Source organism: Drosophila elegans, unplaced genomic scaffold, assembly GCF_018152505.1.
Source record: "Drosophila elegans isolate 14027-0461.03 unplaced genomic scaffold, ASM1815250v1 contig_183, whole genome shotgun sequence".
Lineage (NCBI taxonomy): Eukaryota > Metazoa > Arthropoda > Insecta > Diptera > Drosophilidae > Drosophila > Drosophila elegans.
The window spans coordinates 4,922,709-4,943,577 of record NW_024545550.1 but is presented as its reverse complement, the minus strand read 5'-3'; the positions used below and the strand labels follow the sequence as shown (position 1 = coordinate 4,943,577).

General features: G+C 39.5%; 2 protein-coding genes across 3 annotated transcripts; both read right to left on the bottom strand.

The window, feature by feature from the left end:
• Positions 1 to 1,665: 1,665 nt before the first annotated feature.
• LOC108143339 (melanization protease 1) lies at positions 1,666 to 2,757 on the bottom strand. Its single transcript, XM_017267659.2, has 4 exons — positions 2,530 to 2,757; positions 2,427 to 2,469; positions 2,199 to 2,368; positions 1,666 to 2,137 (listed from the first exon to the last, which is right to left on the bottom strand). Exons 1-4 carry the CDS (start codon positions 2,753 to 2,755, stop codon positions 1,719 to 1,721), a joined length of 858 nt encoding a protein of 285 aa, XP_017123148.1. The 5' UTR covers positions 2,756 to 2,757; the 3' UTR covers positions 1,666 to 1,718.
• A 6,253-nt stretch (positions 2,758 to 9,010) lies between these two features.
• LOC108143355 lies at positions 9,011 to 10,648 on the bottom strand. 2 transcript variants are annotated; one of them, XM_017267676.2, is made up of 6 exons: positions 10,508 to 10,648; positions 10,387 to 10,437; positions 9,889 to 10,288; positions 9,752 to 9,820; positions 9,324 to 9,693; positions 9,011 to 9,274 (listed from the first exon to the last, which is right to left on the bottom strand). In XM_017267676.2, exons 1-6 carry the CDS (start codon positions 10,537 to 10,539, stop codon positions 9,087 to 9,089), a joined length of 1,110 nt encoding a protein of 369 aa, XP_017123165.1. In that variant the 5' UTR covers positions 10,540 to 10,648; the 3' UTR covers positions 9,011 to 9,086. The 2 variants fall into 2 exon arrangements, with proteins under 2 accessions (XP_017123165.1, XP_017123166.1); XM_017267677.2 differs by lacking the exon at positions 9,011 to 9,274 and having other exon boundaries at positions 9,467 to 9,674.
• Positions 10,649 to 20,869: the final 10,221 nt, after the last annotated feature.

Below are 20,869 nucleotides of genomic sequence, written 5' to 3'. Positions count from 1 at the left end.
TATTTTGAAACATTTTCTCAAGTGACAATCAAAACATTTTACAAAAGCAAACTTTACAAAGGCGGAAATATATCCAACTAATATGTAGAAGAGGTCTGAATTTTCTTAAATTTTAATTTAAATTTAGCTTCAAGCAGGGGTATCTCCAAGTTCAGTACCAACGCGAACTAAGATTACTTCACTTGTTCCCTTATTTTCGTTTATTTTGCAACATTTTGTGGCATTGCGCTCGCGTTGACAAAAGTCTTGATGCCTTCGCTTCGCTTCGTGTGCTATTTATGAGTAATAAGAGAAGATGACTGCCGGGGACTGGCAGTTCACTTACCTGTTGTGACTGTGCTTGCAGATTGGCCCCGCTGTTGCATTGCGATTGCTAATAAATTCTAGATTTGGGAGGCGAACTGCATATGCAAATAAATAGTTGGGCCAACTAACTGGCCGTGGACGCCTGCGAGCACTGCAAAAACAACAGCAATAATAACAATAATCGTGCCACATTTAGATAGCGCACACAGAGAAAAACGCTTTTAGCCAATTGAGGAGTTTAAACATTGGGCCAAGTATGAAATTTGTTAGCCCATTTCCCTCGCTCCCACTCAAAATGTTAAGTTGCCGTTGCCGTTGCTGCTGCTGCTGCCGCTGTCGCTGCCGCAGTCGGCTGCTTATCTCTGGCGCTGCTTGCAACATTCGCTGGGGGGCATTTTTACTTTTTGGGTTTTCGATACGAAAGCCGCTGCCCCGGCCCGCCCCCTTCGTTATTGGGAGGACCAAGAGGACCAAGAGCACCACTAGCTGCTGCCCAAATGCAGTTGGCCTTCTGGGCGTGTGGAAGCGTGTGGGAGCCAGGTATGCGAACGTGAGTGGCTTAAGCCTTGCAAGAAAATATACTACAACAAATCCGTAACTATAACTGAAATTATACGTCACTCAGTTTGAGGCATCAAATTAAACGTTTACAGCTATATTCAGAGACAATATTAATTGTCTTGCGAGACCTAGAATTATATTTTACTGGTTAAAACTCGAAGCTAAGTAAGTTTTTACCAATAAAACGTGTTTAAAATGTTTGTTCGGTTTCGATAAAATTTTTTTTCAATTAGAATTTCCTTTGCAAACGTGTTGCGAACTAAAGCTTAATTGATGTGTCTATTATTATTGTTTAAAAAATTCCTGGCGATAACAATTCGTTAATGCATAAAGTGTTCTTTTAATCTACTTTTTTCCGGCTTTGGTTAATAAATTTATTATCTAGTGACACCGGCAATATGTAGTAGTAATGTACTTTTCATTCGTGGTATAATAAGTTTATTAATAATTAAAAAGTTTGTTTTTATTTCTGAGATGTGAATTTATATTTTTATGAATATAATTTTGAAGCAAACGCTAAGCTAAGCATTCATCTGGAAATTCTAACCAATAAAAAATGTATGATAATAGTGAGTCGTAAAATATTTTTACATGCCGAGTCATTCGTGTAAATAAATCTACAAATATTTGTACTCAAAAAAAAAAAAAAAAGAGAAAATAAAACAAATAACATTAGACAACTGATTTTGAATACATTTTTTCTCATTATGAGAGCATTCTCAAATTAAAAAAATTATCCCCAATGTAAGTATTTTTTCTTAAAATGAGTCCTAAAAAACATCAGTTTTCACCTTAAAGTTTAAACGAATAATGTGTCACCTTTATTTAACGATAATCCACAATTGGAAAATTCAAGGTACCTGGCGAACAGTATCATTAATATTTTCGTTAATAGTTTTCAGAATCCAGCCCATAAAGTGTTGGACTCTTGTGTAAACGCCGAGTCCGGTACAGAAGGAAGATCCGTAGCTGACAATGCCAAACTGGAAAACCCTTTGGGTTTTATTATACTTTTTTAGTGCGCTCAACGGACCTCCCGAATCGCCGTTGCATGTGTCGCTGGTCATACTACCAACACATATCTGAGATTTATCAATAACTTTGCCAAATTTTCGGCTGCAAAGTACCGGTTTGAGAAGTTCTAACGTGGCTGTCTGTAGAATCATGCTGATTTCGCCTGAATCGGTTTTACCCCAGCCAACGGCTTTGAAATCTCGAATGTTATTTCCAAATCGCCTACCGACGGGCAGACAAATTGGTCTGATATAGTCTACAAAAAAAATGGGTATTAGTTTGGTTGATCATTGTTAGTTTGACTATTTATCATTTACCTGAAAACTCCACCTCTTTGGCCATTCGAAGCAGAGCTATGTCATTGTTTGAGATTTGATCATAGCCGTATTTAGGGTGGACAATCTGTCTATCGACATCCATGACTTGACGATTATTTAAGCAATCCTTACGCGTGCAATTTCTATCGTATTCGCCCAAAACCACCTGCCTGCAAACAATAAATTGTTAATTAATAAGAAAAAAAGATCCCAATTTTTTGCACTTACTTAGGCGACGCGAAAAGGCAACTGGCTGAAGTCAAAACAAAACCTGTAGAAGAACAATGGCAAATAAGTAAAGTTGAAAAATGTATAAAAGTAAAATACGTACGAGAGGTGATAAGCGAACCGCTGCAAACAATATCATTTTCTCCGAGCACGAGAACAGCCCAAGGATTCGAGTATCTTTCAGCATTTCGGCCTCCAACTACCCGACGAATTCTTCGTGGGATGCGCCTAGTGGTTCCACAGTTCTCCTCCAGCAAGACGGCCGAGCCTTCCTTTGCCCAAAGAAATAGACAGGCTGCCACCACGATTGCCGCTATGAAGTGCTTCATGTTTCTGCGAGTTTTGAATGTCGTCCAGTCCAGTCGCGACGAAATTTATATAGAAATTTAAAACGTGATAAGAAATAAATGTTTCCCAAGCATGAGTTCTTTGTGATTTCCCGGTGTTTCACCTAGTATTAAAAGCTCTAAAATTATTCATTTGTTTTTATTACGAATCATTTAAAATAAATTCATGCACCAAGAATATGCAATCAGTGCTTATTTATAAAATGTTACCTCTTTTTCGTAGGACTACTGCTAAATTAAAATCTTTAACAAAGCAACTGGTATATATAAGTCGGGGCTCTTGACTTTGTCGTTTCTCCTTGTTTATTAGCTATTTTTAATGCCACAATATTCGAAATGGTTTTCTGAATAGGTATTATTTTGAATTGGAACCGGGGAAATCCCAGCTGTTATCAAAAACACTTATATGGATCGTAAATTTTTAAAACATTTTACGATTTCTTAAGTATTAGTATAGAAATATGACGAAAGTGCGTTTCAATGTTTTTTTTTTTAATTTTTATGTTCATACATAGCTTTATAGTCAATAGATTTAAAAAAGAATGTTGTGCCTATAAATGCTAAAAAAAATTAAATGGTGTATTTTATAAGACGATTTAAAAGGGTTTAAGTTCGTGTCACGTTGCTACCACTCCTGGCGTGTGTTAAGTTGGCCGTAAATACTTTTGGCCTCGCCTGGTGTTTGGCATTTGGTGTCTGCTGTTTGCTGCCTGCTGCCCAAGTGCCTGGATACTTGGATGCTTGGATGCTCGGATGGTCGGATGGTCGGGCACTTGGGTTTGGGTGCTTTGGTGTCTTACCGTTCCTCGCTTTTTGGCATCTGCTCTTTAGCCCTAAGCTGGGATTCGGTCGCTCGTTGGTTCGGTTGTTCGTTGCTTTATGAAATATTTGTGCTGCAACTTTATTTACAATTTTTTCGGTTATTTATTGTTGGCAATTTATGCTTTCGTTATGCATTTTTCGTTTCTTGTATTTGGTCAGTTCTTGCATTCTGATTTATTGGTATTGGTGTGTGCGTTTGTGGGCGTATATGGAGCCCAGTGTGCTTGTTTTGCCCATATTAAAATGGGCCCACACACGCACACCCCACACCGACATATTTGGCAGTCCAAACAAGTTATGAAAGAAATTTTTGGCAATGTTGCTAGAAATTCGAGTACAATTGCAAATTTCTCTTAATTGCAGCATGTGCTGTTTGCAGGGTTGCAATTAGTTGTTGCATATGAGAACAGGATGTATCAGTAGCGTAGTCTTCAAAAAGGATTTTATAAAGATTTTTGGGATCTAAAATGTTACTCAAAAAAAAGGTCGAATCATTAGACAAATAGAAATATTAAAATGTAAAATAAATAAATAACTAACAAAAAAGAACAAACTAAACACAGTAGTAATTTAGTAGGAAAGCAGACAACCATTACTTTTTAACATGTCAAAGGAAATAATAAAATCACAGAAAAATAAAACTAGAATTTTAATATTCAAACTAAAGTTTCTTGCAATCCTTCATATTCATACTGTTCTTAGAACGCCCCTGTACAAATGGTTATGATTTCTCTTGGTACCTAGTTATTATTTATTTTTCGTTTTCAATATTCATGCTGTCTGCTAAATTTTCGGGCAATTGTTTTGGGCCTTGTTCTTTCGGCTTCCTGTTCGGCCATGGACAAGTTGCAATCAAAATCAAGGCACTGAAAAGATATTTCCCTAAATTGAACATGACACATTTGTTCTGGTCCAGCTGCGCATAATGAATGTTTTCAATCTCAGTCCCAGTCTCAGTCCTTGGTGGGAATGAGTTTGCATTCGGCCAAGTGGGGCCAATGAAACGCAAGTTAAATGGCAATCCCGCAGAGAAAATAACCATAACCATCATCATTTCGTGCTGGGCATTGTAATTAAAGAACCCAAAAGAGCCGAATAACGAAGCATTCGAGTGAAACTCTTATAATCTCCACTTGATTGAACTGCACTCGTTCATTTGTCAGCAGCAGATGCAAATATTGATAGCCGTATCTGCATGTAAGTAGATTTCAGTGGCATTTTTGCTTTGATTTTATGACTTTTATTTCCTCCGTTGGCCACATAAATTCCAGTCTCTGTTTCTTATTTTTTGTTGTTATTGTTTCGACAGTCATCATATATCAATGTCCTTGCAATTGATAATAGAGTGCCGTGCACCGCAAATGCAACGTCAATACGGCTGGCTGTATTAAAAATCAAAATCTGGCCGCTGGGCAAATATTTGATCTGACATTTGTTGTTTTCTTGTCTTTTGTCTTATTTATGTTTATTTACCTAATGCCAAGTTATCGTATTTAAATCAAATATTTGACTAAAATATTATTTCTCATAATAAGAAAAATGGCGAGAGCCTTGAGCTCAATAAATACTTTTGCGTGTGTGCGTTTGTGGATTTTAAATGGAAAATAATGAAGTTGTGGCCCGCTTAAGTTGCCATCCATTGTCAGTCAATCTGCGTTTAAAATACCTCTTTACGGATTTTTGCATATGCCCCCTGACCACTTGACCCCCCTGACCACCGATGGCAACTGCAATCAAAATTGCAAATACAATAATATGAAAAGCACAATGAAATAAATTGCAATACCTCAAGCTATGTAAATGGGCCAACTCCGGCGACTGGGCAGCGGTGTCCTGGACACGCACACACACACACACACACACACACACGGTGACCCCCAGAGCCATGCACATATACACTTTCCGCCCGCACAACACACTCCCAAATCATGCGGGCTAAAAAGAGAAAAGGTTGCCGACCTCCTCTTTTTTGGCTTTGGCTGGGCTTTTAGCCAGGTAGTCATGCTCTTAACCCAATCAAACTGTTGCCAAAATGGGAAGAATTGTTTATTTCCCATATTACAGAAATAGGTTTAGTAGAGAACAAATCGCTTTGGTTTTACAATTTTTGCTTGAGTGTCTTTTCTTATATTAGCTTTAAATCTATTTTAAGAACTTTACCGGAATCTTTAAAATATTTTTAGAAATTCAGCACAAATTTAAAATTATTATTCAGGGTGTTTTCAATCGAAATTTTGTTAAGTGAATATTATGAATGCGTAGTTCCGTCACTGTATAAGGACCATATTTAAACAAGTCTCAAGATAAGTAAAATTATCATATTGGACTTTTTCAAAATTTATTTATTTATTTAAAACATAGAAGTATGCTATAAAATTATAAAATAAATTTTTTGAACTAAAAATTCTGATATCTTATTCATCACCAGGTGCTATGAATGTTCCAGGGTAATTTCTCTTCGTTTCTGACTGTCTGCATATCCAAACTCCTTTTTTTTTTTGGTGTTGCTGAAGGGGGGTCTGAATGCTGTTGGTGTTGCTGGTGGGACGGCCTCGTAATCAGCATTTGTGGCGCTCGAGGTCATCCAAAAGTCTGCAGGCGTTGTCGGAGTCGTCGTTGCCGTCTTCGTTGTTGTTGCTGTTGATGTTGTCGTTGTCGTTGTCGTGTTGCATGTGGCACAGCAGCAACAACAACAACAACAACGAGAGTTCCGTATGACGCCGCTTCATCTTCCTGTTTCTGGCCGGCGGCAAAGTTCTGGGTTGACTGGAATATTATAATTACAAGCGAAACAGGCCCCAGAGCTCTGCTCTCCTCTGTTTCGGCCCAGGCATCAGCTTTGGCTTTGGCTTGGGCTTCGACTGAAGCTGTAGCTGTGTCAGTGCACTGTGCCGAAATACATGACTTTACTTTGGGAAAACCGTTTTTGATTTCTTCATAGAAACATAAATTTCAAAATGATGCCGAAAATTTGAGTGTCGTCATTTCTGGAAACTCAATGGGCTAGTTAATAAATTTATTGATTGAAATACTTGGAAAAAATAATATAAACAAAAGCTTTTGTTTCCAATAGTTGAGATTAATGTTAACCAGATACTTAAATGATTATGATTTTTAATTTCGTGGCAAAAGCTAACTGACATCGCTGAACACAAAAATATCTTTCGGCATAAATGTGATCTTACAAAAGATTATCCAGAATAAATATATTTTGTCTCAGTATTTACCTGTATCTGGAGCTTTTGTAGCCATGGCAATAGCGAGTGCGAGTGGCAGTGGGAGTGAAAGGGGAAGGAGATCCTGATACCCAAATGAAGTCAAAGCAGCGCCAAAGGTGTCCGCGCTGACGTTGTGACAGTTTCAGTTACCGTCTGACTTGTGCAGCAAGTGGGGCTTGGCGAAGGGAGTGGGGAGTGTGTGTTGCGGCGGGTGTAAGCCGGTTGCATGTGCCTATGTCGTACAGCTGTTGCCACTGCCACAGCTTGTTGACTGACTGATGCGATGCGATGCGTCTCAAATGCCACAGATGAAGAGGTCTGAGCCGGGCTCGAACAACTTCATTTCGACTCGGGGTTCGTGTGAAAATTATTAAGATACATTTCCCCCAGCAACGGGCAAATGGTCGAAAACGAAAAGTATCCAACAACTCCCCTTACCCTCCCCTCTCCTCCCCTCCCCTCCCCTCCAGGTGTTCGTCTGAGGCCCTTCTACCGCTCCTCTAAGCGGCGGACATTGGCGATTATCTTGTCCACGACTGTGAAACAAATGAGCGTCGTCGTAGTCGCACTGAGCCAAAGATGTTGCCCCAGGGACATTTGCCGCATTGTTGCTTCAAAGAAGATAGGTTTCGGCCTGTATCTGCATCTGTATCTGCATCTGTATCTGTTACTGTGAGTGTTTCTGTGAGTGTTTCAAGGCAGCAAAAAAAGAGTTCCCACATTCCGTATATGTGAGAATATCGCCCTCAGTTCAATTGGCATCTATTTTGGTGCGGGGCCTTCGAGCCAAGTTGGCTTATTTGCGCCCTGGGAGGCTCCAACTGTATTAATAGGGCCGCTAATGGTCGAGGGCCTCGGAATTAAAACGGAAATGGGTCTAGATAATTAACATATCCAATCAAGTTTAAATTAATTTGGAGCCTATTAACGAATCATGTTGGACGCACTGAATAGCTTTTATGGTTAGTCATTCGGGAATTTATAGTAAAAAAATCTTATAGTGAAAGAACCCAATTGTGAGTCATGTAGAGGGGTTCTTTTTTAAGTTTTAGAAACCCAATTTTTATGAATGACAAAAATAAGTGAGTTTCGAAACAGTAATAATATGTTTTTTACCCACGATATATCGTATTTCACAGAGATAATTTAATACTGTAGAAAAGCTATGAAAAAATTGTTTATTATTTTTGTGGGATTTCCCTCTCAAGTGGGGAATACTTGTTTCTAATTTGCAATCAAAGTTTGGAAGTACTTCCTCTTTGGGGCTATTTCACCATCTCCCTCTGGCAGCCAGTTGGATTTAGTTCTTGTCTGGCCGGTGGGCAGATTTCATATTCGGATAGTGAAAGAGGAGGACTGAACTGAGACTGCGAATAAGAAATCGGCCGGCGGCCATCCGTAAGATACTCTTCTCCCCCTTTCGTTTCGCAGATACTCGGCATTGTTTGCGTTGTGTTTACGTTGTAAATGGTTGTTGCAACTACCACTTCCCATCATCCGCACTTTATGCTGATTTCTGCGCCTCGAACAAGTTCGATGTTGGCCTCTGCCGCCGAGAAGTATCTGTGATTTACGAGCCTCCTTAGCCGCTCACAAAAATATTTTCAAATTACACAAATTGTGCCATGCGGGCCAGAGTTGGAGACTTGGGGCCCCAAGGGGTTAAGGCCACGGATTAGTCGGCCTGGGGCCGTGACATTTATCCGATGTCAGAGCTATAGATGTGCGGGTGGTGCGGGTGGTGGTGCGGCAGGTGGATAAAGAATGGATATCTGCTGTTTTTTCGCTCTGCCGCTCCTTTGTGGACAATGGAATTTCAATTTACCGGCAATGGAATGTTTTTGCAACACGCGCTGGCAATCTAAATTTATGCATGAACATTTTCTAATACCACTTAGAATAACAGAAATAATTTATTATTTTTAACACTTTACAATTTCCGCGCGCTCGCTGTACACATACATATAGTGTGTTTGTGTGTGCGGGTTTTTGGTTCTATTTTGGCAAAACAACAAAGCTTAATATTTGTTTTTCATTTGTTAGCCCGGCACCAGGTGAGACAGGTGGGAAATGAGGGGCGTGGCATTGCAGAAGAGGCGTCGGAGCGCGAGTCCTGTTCAACACTTTGCTGGGGTACAAAAAACACCGAAAAATATCCATTTATAAATATTTTACAATAAATATTTCGCCATGGAAATAGAACTGAATAACAGTGCGCCGTTTTATTATCGAAATGCAGACTGTTTGATTAAAACCTTCATTTCCCTCGCCCATCAGAATATGGGGACCCTCAGCAGTCGCATCAGGTAGTAAAAACACTTCATCGGCACAGCCGAGTTGTTCATCTTGGCCAGATATCGCCGTTCCTCGTTTATATGTTCGCTAACATCGTAGCACAGGATATAGGCCAAGTAAACTAAGGTGGCCAGCAGCAAGAGTAGGCTATAAGTGTGGTGATCATCTGAAAAAGTCGGTGAGTTGTAAATTGATTCGGTATATGCCACTCTTACCGATGAATTTTAATACAATATGTATCTGATCGGAGGGCCAGTCACTTAGTATTTTGATAATGTTTTTATTTTCAGCAGTTTCCTTTGAATCCTTTGTGGATAGAATATCGGGTTTCCATTCTGGTCCTATCAATTGTTTCCGAACTGTTCTGCCCTCGACTTGTTCAAGGACTGCTCTTAAGGTTTTTTTTGGGTTTTCGGAATATCGAAAGGGTTTCTCAGCGGGCTCTTCCAACTGTGGTTGGACTGCAACCTTTTGTGCGCTATTCACCATTTTTCGAAATTTTTCTTGGATTTTGGGCTGCTTCGTAGCTGTGATGACTGGTTCGGCACAGAGCGTGACATTGCTTTCTGGAATTTGGCGACTTAACTAATTTAAATCATTTCCTTTATATGCTTTTTCTAAGATATTTGAATTGCTTACTTACCTTACGATAAGGTTTCGAGATTAGAGGTACGACTATCTTTTCAGTGCATTCCCTATTTTGTTTCTTAAGCTACAGAATCAGAAACCCATGAACAAGATTAATACATTTTTTGTAGAAGAATATTGTTTAATACACACCTTGGACTTGACAATATTTTTCTTTCTGAAGCCTCCCATATTAGGAATAGATGGGCTTCTTTTCCAGTTACCACCTTGATTTTCATCGACTTCCTTTGCTGTTTGCTGCTGCTTCACTTGATTGCGTATATAGGCCCTTGCCTTGTCTGAATCCTGGCCATTGGGTTGACGTGGGATCCTCCTGTTTCCCCCTGAACAGTCACTCTCATAGCCTTCTTTGTCCAACAGAAGTAGGCATAGATCATATAGATCCTTGTTCTCAGACTTGGAACTGCGTTCCAAAAGGCTCGGTAAATCGGGAGAAGCTGTAAGGTGTCGATCCTCGATTCCACTTACAGAATAAGTGCTCAATAGACCGTTTGGTGCTACTTTTGTGTGACTGGCATAAACCGAGGATAGACTTGTATGGAGTATAAGGATTAAATTGTGATTTATAAAGACATATTCGTTTTAAGTAATATACATTTTATGATAATTTAGGATGTAATAGCTACTTACGAGTCGGCCACAAACTTCTTAGCTTTGTGCAACTCAACTATGGTTTTGTCTCTGGAGGAAAATAAATGCACAAATTAATTTAATTTAATTTCATCTACTATTAATCAACAAATGAACTTACTGTTTTATGGGCATGGCGTGTAACCGTGACATTTTACTTTCCGATCACTATATATAATCCGTGTGTAGCGAGAGCTAAAATAAAGTTACACACATATGTAGGTGCAAATTAATTTATGTTGGCAGTGCGTGAGTCGAAAATGTATTTGATACATATATATATATATATATTTGATACGAGTGTCATGGGCTGCTGTTCAGTCGATCCCTTGGGGGCACGTTTCACACATTTTCGCATTAATATGCAATTAAAGCGGAATAGTTGCAACTAGTTGCAGTAGTTGCACTGGCGAGCTGTTAGCTTGTGAGCTGCGCAGGCGCATATCCTTGGGCAACTCTCCACGACCCATCCTGGCGATCGCCTCTAGCACTCCTTCAGCTTCTATCTCCGGCTGCTTCCGTCCCCCCTCCAACCCACCAACTCTACAACCCTCACCACCCCGCTCCTGTTCCCTTGGCCGCTCATCAGAGCGTCTAAGTCCTGCGGCAACATTAACACAGCGAAGCGCAAGGACCTCGCTGCCTCAGTTGGCGGCGCTGCCCGCCGCAGGACATTTTTTCACGCAGCGACGCTTTTTCGTACAGTCGCCGTGCAGCGAAAGCGGTTCTCATCCGCAGCTCCTTCAACTTGGTTCCGCACTTAGTACATAAGCCGCTGTATATAAACAGATGAACACTGGGAAAAACAATGCGAAAACGAGGCAGATTGAAGTCAGCAATATAAATAAAAATGTATCTTTATTAAATTTTTATTTATTTCAATATATTGTCTTTATGCTCATTACAAAAAGCCTATTTTCTCGATCTCCTCGTGAGCTAAAAGACGTATGAATATAGCCAGCTTGAAAACTACTCATAACTAACCATTCAAATTAGCAATCGTAGAATAATAAATTTCTTGAAGAAAGTTAAATTCGTATCTTTACTTATAATTATTTTTAAAGTCTTTAATAATATATACATAAGCAATAAGAACTCTGTCTTTGACAAGTGTTTTTCGTGATTGGCATAAATTTAAAAATTCAATTTCAAATCTAAATGGACACTTAACCTCGAGTTGAAAAAAACGCTTAATTCTTAAATAAAAATAGTCATCTTTGACTTAAAAAAAAAATTAAAATGATAATGATCAAAATATTTAATTTAATTTTAAATTTAAAGCTGTTTTTGTTGACGAACAAAATGAAGCCTTGATTAGTATTGACGTAAAGCCTAAAACGTACCTTTCAGCTTGTATTGGAATAAAAATGTTTTTAATATATGACCTATTTAAAAATTAAAACGTTTTTTTATTAATGCCAATTTTTATATGTGCCCCATTTAGTTCATATAGTAGTATTAACTTCATGCTATTTCTAAAAGCTAAAAAACTACTATTTGTATAACGCCAGCGATGTGTGTATTTTTCTTTAAAAGAATTTTTTTAAGTGCAGCCCTTGCCAACGGCCATTTGGTATGGCGCAACTAAAATGCAGTTGTTGTTGCTTTTTTCGCTTTTACCCGTATTTGTCTTCTGCCGCTGTTGTTGCTGTTGCTGCCGCTGCTTTGGAATTGTTGGCGGTTCTTTGCCAACGCCATCGGCTATTTGAGGCAAGAAGTTGGCCCGCGGGCTCCGGCGGACAGCCAAAGCAGCTGACAGTACGCCAGACGATGACTTGACTCCGGCATTGACTTGAAGAGTTGAATGCCATTCCCTTTTCGGGCTTTAATTGCGTTTGAGCAGTGCAAAAAAAAAAATACATATTTATGTAGAACAAAGAATTCGAAAGCCAAAAAGCGAGATTGAATTGTTGTTCATTCAATTAAAAGGGGCGGACTGAGGCGGCGGCAGATTATTTAAACGCCTAGAAACGTACTTTGATTTGGATTTTGTTGTATGCAACTGTCAGTTGCATGCATTTCCAACCGAATGCATTTGGGCAGATATATTCAAAGGGGGTTTATCGTTGGGGAGTGGAACAGTTTCGTTTGTTGCGCTTATTCATTCGAATGTTAATTAAATTGTATTTAAACTGTATCGACTTTTGACATATGCCTCGTCTGCGCTGCCTGCTCACTGAAGCGCCTAATTTGATCAGAGAAAAAGTTTCGTTTATGGAATGCATATCCTTTGAATGGGGGAGTTCGGCATCAATATGTCCTCCATCGTGGAACCGGCTATTTAATGCATATTGTATTTAAGCAATTGTGTGAAAATTATAGAATTTGAGGTTGATAAACTATAACGATTCAATTTAATCAGAGAAAATATTGGTTATTTTCATTAATAATTTTCTTGATTAGGAAAAGTGCAATTTAAACATGTTTTATTTAATGTGGTTTTATTTTAAAGCAAATTTATACATTTATATTATAAATTAATACATAAGAATTTCCATGGAAATTCAAGAAAACACGTTCTACTTCTTCTATATCTTTTAGTCTCAGACAAACAAGATGGCAGACAGGAAACGTCATCAGCAATGCGGCATGATTTCCGTTAAATTTTTTGAATGCACTTCCTGCTGCACGGGAAATTAAAAGGCTGTCTATGCGGCGTATGTGTAATATTGGGGCACACACTCGTAGACAATGCTCCGAATGGCGGAATGGCAGAATGGCAGAATGGCAGATAAGTCGTTCCATAATCATAATAATAACAATGCCTGGCTCCAGTTCGGAGTCATTAAGCGTCGTTTTATGGCCATTGTGTGGGCCACAACTCCTCCGATGGCTCCTATCCCGTCCAGTCCTGGCCAATTGGTATGCATATTTGGCTATTAAGTGCAGCGGGCGAGTGCGGGCGAAAGAGTTATCTTCAAGCCACTAAATTGCAGCCGATAAACGCGGCCAAAGCAGGCGGAATAATGGCTACCCAAAACTTTTGGCTACCCGGCCGAGCCGTCGTATCAGCTGAAAGAAATTTTAATTAAATGTCGCCGCAAACGATGCGGTAATATGCAACGAGTCGAACGGAGTCGAGAACCCATCGCTGGTGTCGCAGGTATGGGGGCATTATTTTAGCATTCAATATGATTGCAGCCTGGCGGGCCATTTGGCTCAATTTATCACAATGCCAGAGCCGGCCAAGCCGGGCCGCTTGACCAGAAATCAGAAATCAGGAATCAGAAATGAGCCTCATGCCGCTGTCAAGCGCCTCGACTGCACTTAATACCGTTTTCAGACTGCCGTGAATTGCATTTCATGTGTCAGCGTTTTTAAGCGCTTTGCCCCCCGAGCGTTTTTGCCTGAGTTTGGCTATTCGGATTGGGGTCCGTCCATTGACGTCTAATTTATGGAGTGAGAGCTGCGCCCGCAACGCCAGCTGAGCTATTTAATAAGCAAACAATGCGGGAGTAATGCGAAAAGAAATGGAAAATCCTTTGGCCCTTGAACTGCCATGAGTAACGAAAGGATTCGTGAGTGGGGCGGTGTTGGAGGTCACAATCACAGTCAGGGGTGCGCTGAGGATCCACAGAGAGCACCGGCTAAGCGCAATCTGGATGACATGAAACGATCACGGTTGCTCTTCGATTGAACATACTCACTTATTTATTATCAGTATACATATGTATATTCTTAATCTGAAATTATTAACCTCCCAAAAAACATTTTTGGGTTTTCCTCTTCTTATCTTCTTGGAGGAGGTCACATTTTTGTCATACCAGCTATCCCCTTAAGCCAATTCAAAAATTACTTTCATATCTTCCGGAAACCTACTAGCCGACGACCAATAGAACCATACATTGATTATGGAATGTATCTTTTTTTTTGTGAAATTAATTTCTGCATCATTTTTTTGAAGCTGCTTTCAGACAGAAATAAATCGTATCTATTTTTATTATAATATGTGTTTAATAACGAGAAGATTTACTAAATTAATTCCTTACCAGAACCTCTAGAAAACTGATGTTTAAATTAAAGATTGTGTCTGAATGAAATGAAAAGACTTTTTGCATGCATTTAAAGGCTGGTTTCGTGAGATAAGAACATTGCTTACATTACAAATATATGACAATTGTTTCTATACCCCTAAATTTATTTAATAATGCATTCATATTTTGCTTAATAACATTGCTCATGATTACCATCATCGGACTTGTGAATAAAAAACTTTAGAGTTTTTTCCATTGGGGATTCAACTTCTTAGGTTTTTGTTATTTGTTTCTTTTTAATAGCAGTGTGCGTACTTTTGAAACAACACAATTCCCTTGATATCAAATTTGTAGTTACGGAGAAAACATAAATTTGTATAATATTGTTAGGACGGTATTTAAAAAGTGACTCATATGGAATTTCATTTTGGTAGTCCTGATAATAAATATAATTTTCAAATTTTTTTTATACGTTTGTGTTGCTCAAATAAACCCCTCGCGAACGCCAATGCTCAGAAATACGTTCTTTGGGGAATACGAGTATCGGCTCAGTTTTTCTACTTTTCATGTTAACAAGGGGCGAATCAAAACTATTAATTTTCAGTATAGTTCGGTTATTCATATAGAGAGCCCAAAATGCGGATAGAGTTTTTCGAATTATTTCTTTTTCTTTTGTGTGTTCCAAAATCCGAGGCGTTTATTCCAGTGGACACTGCATATATTACCGAGCAAAATAAATCCATCGAATATGAGTTGCGTTACTTCCAAAACCAGACAATAACATTTTGTTGTCCTCGCAAGAATATGTTAGCCGATGGAAGGTGTATCGATGGCTTGCAGGAGGAGCTTGCCGGGTCCAAGCTGTATCTGAATGTCACTCGCGATGATTGGTCAATTGAGCCATGGTACATTTCCACCAACCAAATCGGAATAAGATCACTATTCTTGGAATGCGATAGGATGCGCAAAGTGAGGAAAGACGACTACATGTTGTTCGAGGTTTGCCATTCCTTCATCTGGCATCTGTGTTCCTGTCTAACTTAAGATCTTTAGAATGGAACCTTAGTTTTACTCTCCATGAATGACTACTGGATGAAAGAGGAGTTTTGCCTCTACCCCTATAATTTTGCTTCGGATTTTCCCAACACAATATGGATTGTTACACACGAATGCACAACGAGTACAAAAATGGGAGCCAGTGCAAGTAAGTAAGCTAAACAACTTTCTGTGTTAGCTTTTAATCACGGCTTATATTCTTGCAGTCACGGTTGTATCGATAATATGCTATATGCTTACGATCGCAGTATATCTTTATGTCAAAAAGCTGCGAAATATGATCGGCAAGTGCCTTATATGCACTTTATTTTGCATGTGCATTTCAGACCTTACCTTTGTCCTAGATGATTTCAATTTATTGAACGGCATTTGCTCTCCAGCAGGTTAGTTGTTGAAACTTTGTTTGGAAAACTTCTAAAAACTAAAGACTCGACGAAAATTCGCAGGTAACAGCTTATACTTTTTCGACATAGCTGGTGGTCTCTGGAACTCGGTCTTTAGCTATCACATGATGAAGTGTCTTAAGTTCCTCCGTCTAAAGGAACCGCGCTATCAGTTTAGTATCTACAGCGCTTTTGTCTGGGGAACTGCAGCTATTCCGACTGGAGTCATTTTTTTAATGAATCTAGCTTGGGATAAGGACCCCCATAAATTTGATTTGACACCATTAGTTGGTTTCACTGAATGCTCGGTGAACAGTATGTTTGAGTAGCAACTACTCCCTAAGTATAAGTATTTAAGCTACTGTTTTCTTTCGATTACAGTAGAAAAAAACATTGCCTGGCTCTACAATCATGGACCATTACTGATCTTGAATATATTTAATATGATCATGTTTGTTCGCATAGCCACACATATTTTGAAAGTTAAGAGAGAGCTAAAGAAGTTAACCGATCGAGAGGACGAAACGACGACCTGTATGAATTTCGACAGTCAGACGTATGGCCTACTTCCGTTTTTATTTTAACAGCCGAACATAGTATTTATTTCATACATATTTTTCGACCACAGCTATATGACGTTCCTGCGTATCTTTATTATGACGGGCGTTACATTGATTCTGAATACAATTTCGTTTTTGGTAAGGCACAATGAAATTGCGCAGAAGGTCCTTACGATATCCGACTACTTTCATTTCGCTTATGGCGCTGTAATTTTTTTGCTGGTTGTTCTAAAGCGCAGTACGCTTTTGATGATCATGGATAGGTAAGACGTAAGGAATTGTCACAGATTTTCGAGTAATCTATTTTATGTACTTTTAGATTTCGAGAAAAACGTAAAGAACGGTGCATAAAGGCCTAAATTCTGAGTAGCTATAACATCAGAAATAAGCAGGACAACATGACTGAGGAAAGATAAAGTTATACTCTTTGTTTTTCTAATTATTTCTTAAAAGATTCCATTACCTCAATGAATGTAAATAATTTTGTTTTATTTCGTTTCTCAAAAATCCGAATCAAAATCGTAAATTAAACTAACTTACAGTTATAAGAAATGTTCCTAGATTACCAAAAAAAAGTTGAAAACCTTAACATTTTATTTTATAAATTAGTTTATTATTACCTGGCATAATCTCATAAAGATGAAAAAATCTTTTACCTACAGAGATGAAATAAAACAAATACGGATTTTCCAGAAGATTTTTTGCGAAAAAGAAAGAATAAATATTACAAGCTTAAAATCTAATTAAACATTATATTACAAGAAAAATAATCAAGGAAAAAAAATATTTTTAAAAGAGACAATAAGGCAATTTAATTTTTTTTACAATCCTTTGTAAAATCTACTTTACACACAAGTTTCATGTCATAATTTCAATAAGAAAACTGTACGCATTTAAGCTACATGTTTTCTATGGAGAGATCAGTTTTATGACTCCTCTCAATTAGCTGGGTTAATATTATGTGAAATGGTCTACCTTCATTCATTCACCTGGCAGATATCACTGTACCTTTTACACGTTGAGTTCAAAAATTCATCATTGTTGGCTGCTGCTGCATTGTTGCCAAAACCCGCTGCTGCTGCTGCTGCTGCTGCTGCTGCTCCGCACTGCTCCGACCGCCCCCGCCCCCGGCCCCGCACCCTCCGTCCACCTTTCCCTGCTGCCTGTGCAGCCAGCTCCCCCACTTACCGCAAACCGAAACTGACTGATGCCTGGGAGCTACTTTTGGGATGAAATATTATAATTACAAGCGAATGTCCTGCGGCCAAGGAGGAGCAGGAATAGAGGCGTGGATGGGGGGGGAGGGGGAGGGGTTCTCTGGTTTCCAGGTGGAGGAAGGGAGGGGGGTGAACGGGATGGAGCGACATCAGCCAAGCATCAGGGCAGTCCAAATCGTAACTCTCGCTCGCTCTCTCCACCTCCGTCTCTGTCTCTGATTCTGTTTCTATCTCTGTCTTTGTTCCTGTACTTCGGTGGGTTCGGTGTTTTTGCCCTTGGGGCATTCGGATACCCCAACCCCCCGCCTTCTTCTTCTTCTCCTTGTCGCTCTTCTTGTTCTTCTTCAGTCGCAACATGTTGCAACGTTGTGTTTATATGGCAGCCTGCCGGCAAAAGCGCGTTGCCTGATAATTTAGATGCTGGCTGTGATAAGCCTTGAAAACTGGTTTCAATGTTGCCAACATGTTCGATGCGGCAACAGTTAGGAGTGGGTGGTTGGATGGTTGAGCGGTTGGGCGGTTGGGTGGCCGGTTACGCCAAAAGTTTGGGGGCTCACCCCGTTATTAATTGCAACTCAATGGCCTACAGGTATTTATTAAGTTTTTGTTTAATTTCTAAAACTGGCATTTCTATTTGTCTCATCTCATTTCCACTCATTTCATTTCAATTCATTTCATATTAACTTTAGGGCGCGTCACACACATACACATACGGCTGTCAGTTTTATTGAAAATTAGCCTGCAGTTAATTTAGCATGCCATTAAATTTCTACATGCCCCGGCCACCACCACACCTACCCCCCCACTCTTTTTGAGCCCAAAAGTAATGCATGCAGATTATAACTTAAATATGAAATGTCACGCATTGACAGGCATTTTTGAGAAGTGTGCAGCAGCAACAGCAACAGCAACAGCAACAGCAAGTTTTACACCTCGGGGCCAATCCGTTTATGGACCGGAGTTGGGGGCTCCGAGCTGGAGAGATGGATATGGATACGGACTCTCGGATCAGCATCTCACGCCATGGGTAGCCATAGCCACAAAACGCCGGCCACAGCAGAAACAGGAATTTATGTGGCCTTTTGTGTTTGCTCCGAGGCGAAAGTGTTCGAGGGGGATCGAAATTGGGCTGGAGATGGGGATTGGGTTTTGGGAATGCGAATTGGAATGGGAATGGGACTTGGACTTGGACTGGAGAAGCCTGTGTCTCTGATCCGGGGCCCAGAGATGACAAGGGTCACATGCCAGGTAAGGCCAACAATGAAAGTGGTTACTACATAAGCTTGGTTTCAACTACCAGAGGCCTAAATAGTTCGTTCGCTTATCAGTATGAATAGAACAATGATAGATGTTTTAAACAATCAGTAAAATGTTTTACTTCGAATTACACAGTTATGTATTGGGAAGTAGACAAATTTTAAATAAAGGTATGGTTCAGACAACACAAAACGCCAACAGGAATAGTGTAACCAACTCTTTATCAATTGCTTATTTAATAGGATATTAAAAACATAAAGATTTCCACTATGAATATTAATGTTATTATTCTGTTTTTGGACTTCATGATACCATTTTCTGTTCGTGATTAGAACATTTCATTTAAACTTTTTACAATTCTTCTCAAACTTTAAAAAAGGTCACTTCTTAATAAGAAATTTAAAAGTACATACTAAGTTAAGAAGAGCCATGTTTGAATACAAATACATTTATTTTACTATAACTAAATCGTTGACTCTTAGATTTCTCTTAATTTTTAAAACTAATTGTTGTTCGCTTAACCATTTCCTTTTCCATTTCAAAAGTGAGCAAAGCAATTACAAACTATTTGCCACTCCTCGCGTGCCCCACCATTTGCTGGGAAACTGATTCAATTGCGCGGACTGGTCCCAGCTTCCGTTCAATTGTAGGGCTTCCATGAATTTCGCACGCTTTTTTCACCCAACCCCCACCCGTTTCACCTGTCCCTTCTGCCTAAATGCTCGATTGCAGTTTGTATATGCGTGTGGGTGAGTGGGTGAAAGGGTGAATGGATGGGTGGTTAAATGGGCGGGTAAATGGGTGGGTGAGGTGTAACAGATGTCTGTAAATTGCTTTACTGACTGACTGACTCGCCAGTTGGCTGTTGGCGGTCGCTTAACTGGTGATGTTGCTGCTGTTGCTCCTGTTTGGTTTGTTGTCAGTCAAAGTGTCAGTATGTATGTGCCTCGCTTACAGGTGTGAGTGCAGGTGTGCGTGTGTGTGTGAGTGGGTGTGAGTATTTCACTTATAACTGCATTAATACGAGCTTATGCTTCACGGAATCGGGCAACCTATTAGTTGTTGCTGCTCTTAATGATGATGTTGCTGTTGTAACTGCTGATGTTGCTGCTGTTGCTGCTGTTGCTGTTGCTGCTGTTGCTGCTGCGACTGTTGTTGTTGGCTCAACATTGCACATACAACCGGGCAACGGCATTGCTTACAGGTGTGCGGCATTCCCTGCTTGTCAGTGTCCGCGTTTAACGCTACACTTAAACAAACAGCCGCGTGCGTACACAAACATCACTTACACACGTATATGTATACGAACACTCCACACACGCACACTCACCTGCAAGCAGGCCGCGGAAGAAACAACAACAACAATAACAAGAGCAAGAGCGAGAGCATGATGGCCAGGATGTGGCCGCCTATTAAGTGATTTTAACACTTTGCGCATGAAAATTGCAAAAAGGCAACGGCGCGGCGTTGATAATTATCCCTTAATTGCTTAATGAGCGGCACTTGAGCAGCGCCGTCGTCAGTAGCGGCGTAAGTTTAATTAATGCCAATTTAATTACCACACCACACCACAACACACACACGTGTAAATGGCAAAGGATTTCCACACACTTTGAAAGTGAATTTAATGGCTTGGCTCAGTCATAAATAGCGGTTAACTTGCGTTAACTTTAGCTTTATTAATTGATGAATTTTTATTGGTTAACTCTGATGATCACTCAAAGGAGAGGATTGGTTGCTCGCCACTTTTAAATTAATTTATCGATCCTTGTTGTTGCCATTTATATCTTGCTTAAATTGGTAAACTTGTGATAAGTTCAATTTCAATGAAATATCATTTTCATTATTATTCAGTTAATTAAATTGTCGTTAAATTAATCTTTCAGTTGCTATTTCAGAAGCTTCATTCATAAACCTTCATTGGAAAAGTGACAATAATGACATTGTTTTAGTATTTCAAATCATAAATGAATTGAAAATGAAGATTGTCATTTTCCTTGGTATTTAACTTTCTCCGATTTTAAGAATTTAAGCTA

Excerpts from the sequence above, each read along its gene's own strand:
- LOC108143355 (XM_017267676.2), bottom strand. The coding sequence starts at position 10,539 with ATGTCACGGTTACACGCCATGCCCATAAAACA. Across the intron at positions 10,438-10,507 it reads CACGCCATGCCCATAAAACA|AGACAAAACCATAGTTGAGT; the intron begins GTAAGTTCATTT and ends ATTTTCCTCCAG. Across the intron at positions 9,275-9,323 it reads TATTGTATTAAAATTCATCG|ATGATCACCACACTTATAGC; the intron begins GTAAGAGTGGCA and ends CGACTTTTTCAG.
- LOC108143339 (XM_017267659.2), bottom strand. The coding sequence starts at position 2,755 with ATGAAGCACTTCATAGCGGCAATCGTGGTGGCAGCCTGTCTATTTCTT. Across the intron at positions 2,470-2,529 it reads CGGTTCGCTTATCACCTCTC|GTTTTGTTTTGACTTCAGCC; the intron begins GTACGTATTTTA and ends GTTCTTCTACAG. Across the intron at positions 2,138-2,198 it reads CAAAGAGGTGGAGTTTTCAG|ACTATATCAGACCAATTTGT; the intron begins GTAAATGATAAA and ends TTTTTTTTGTAG.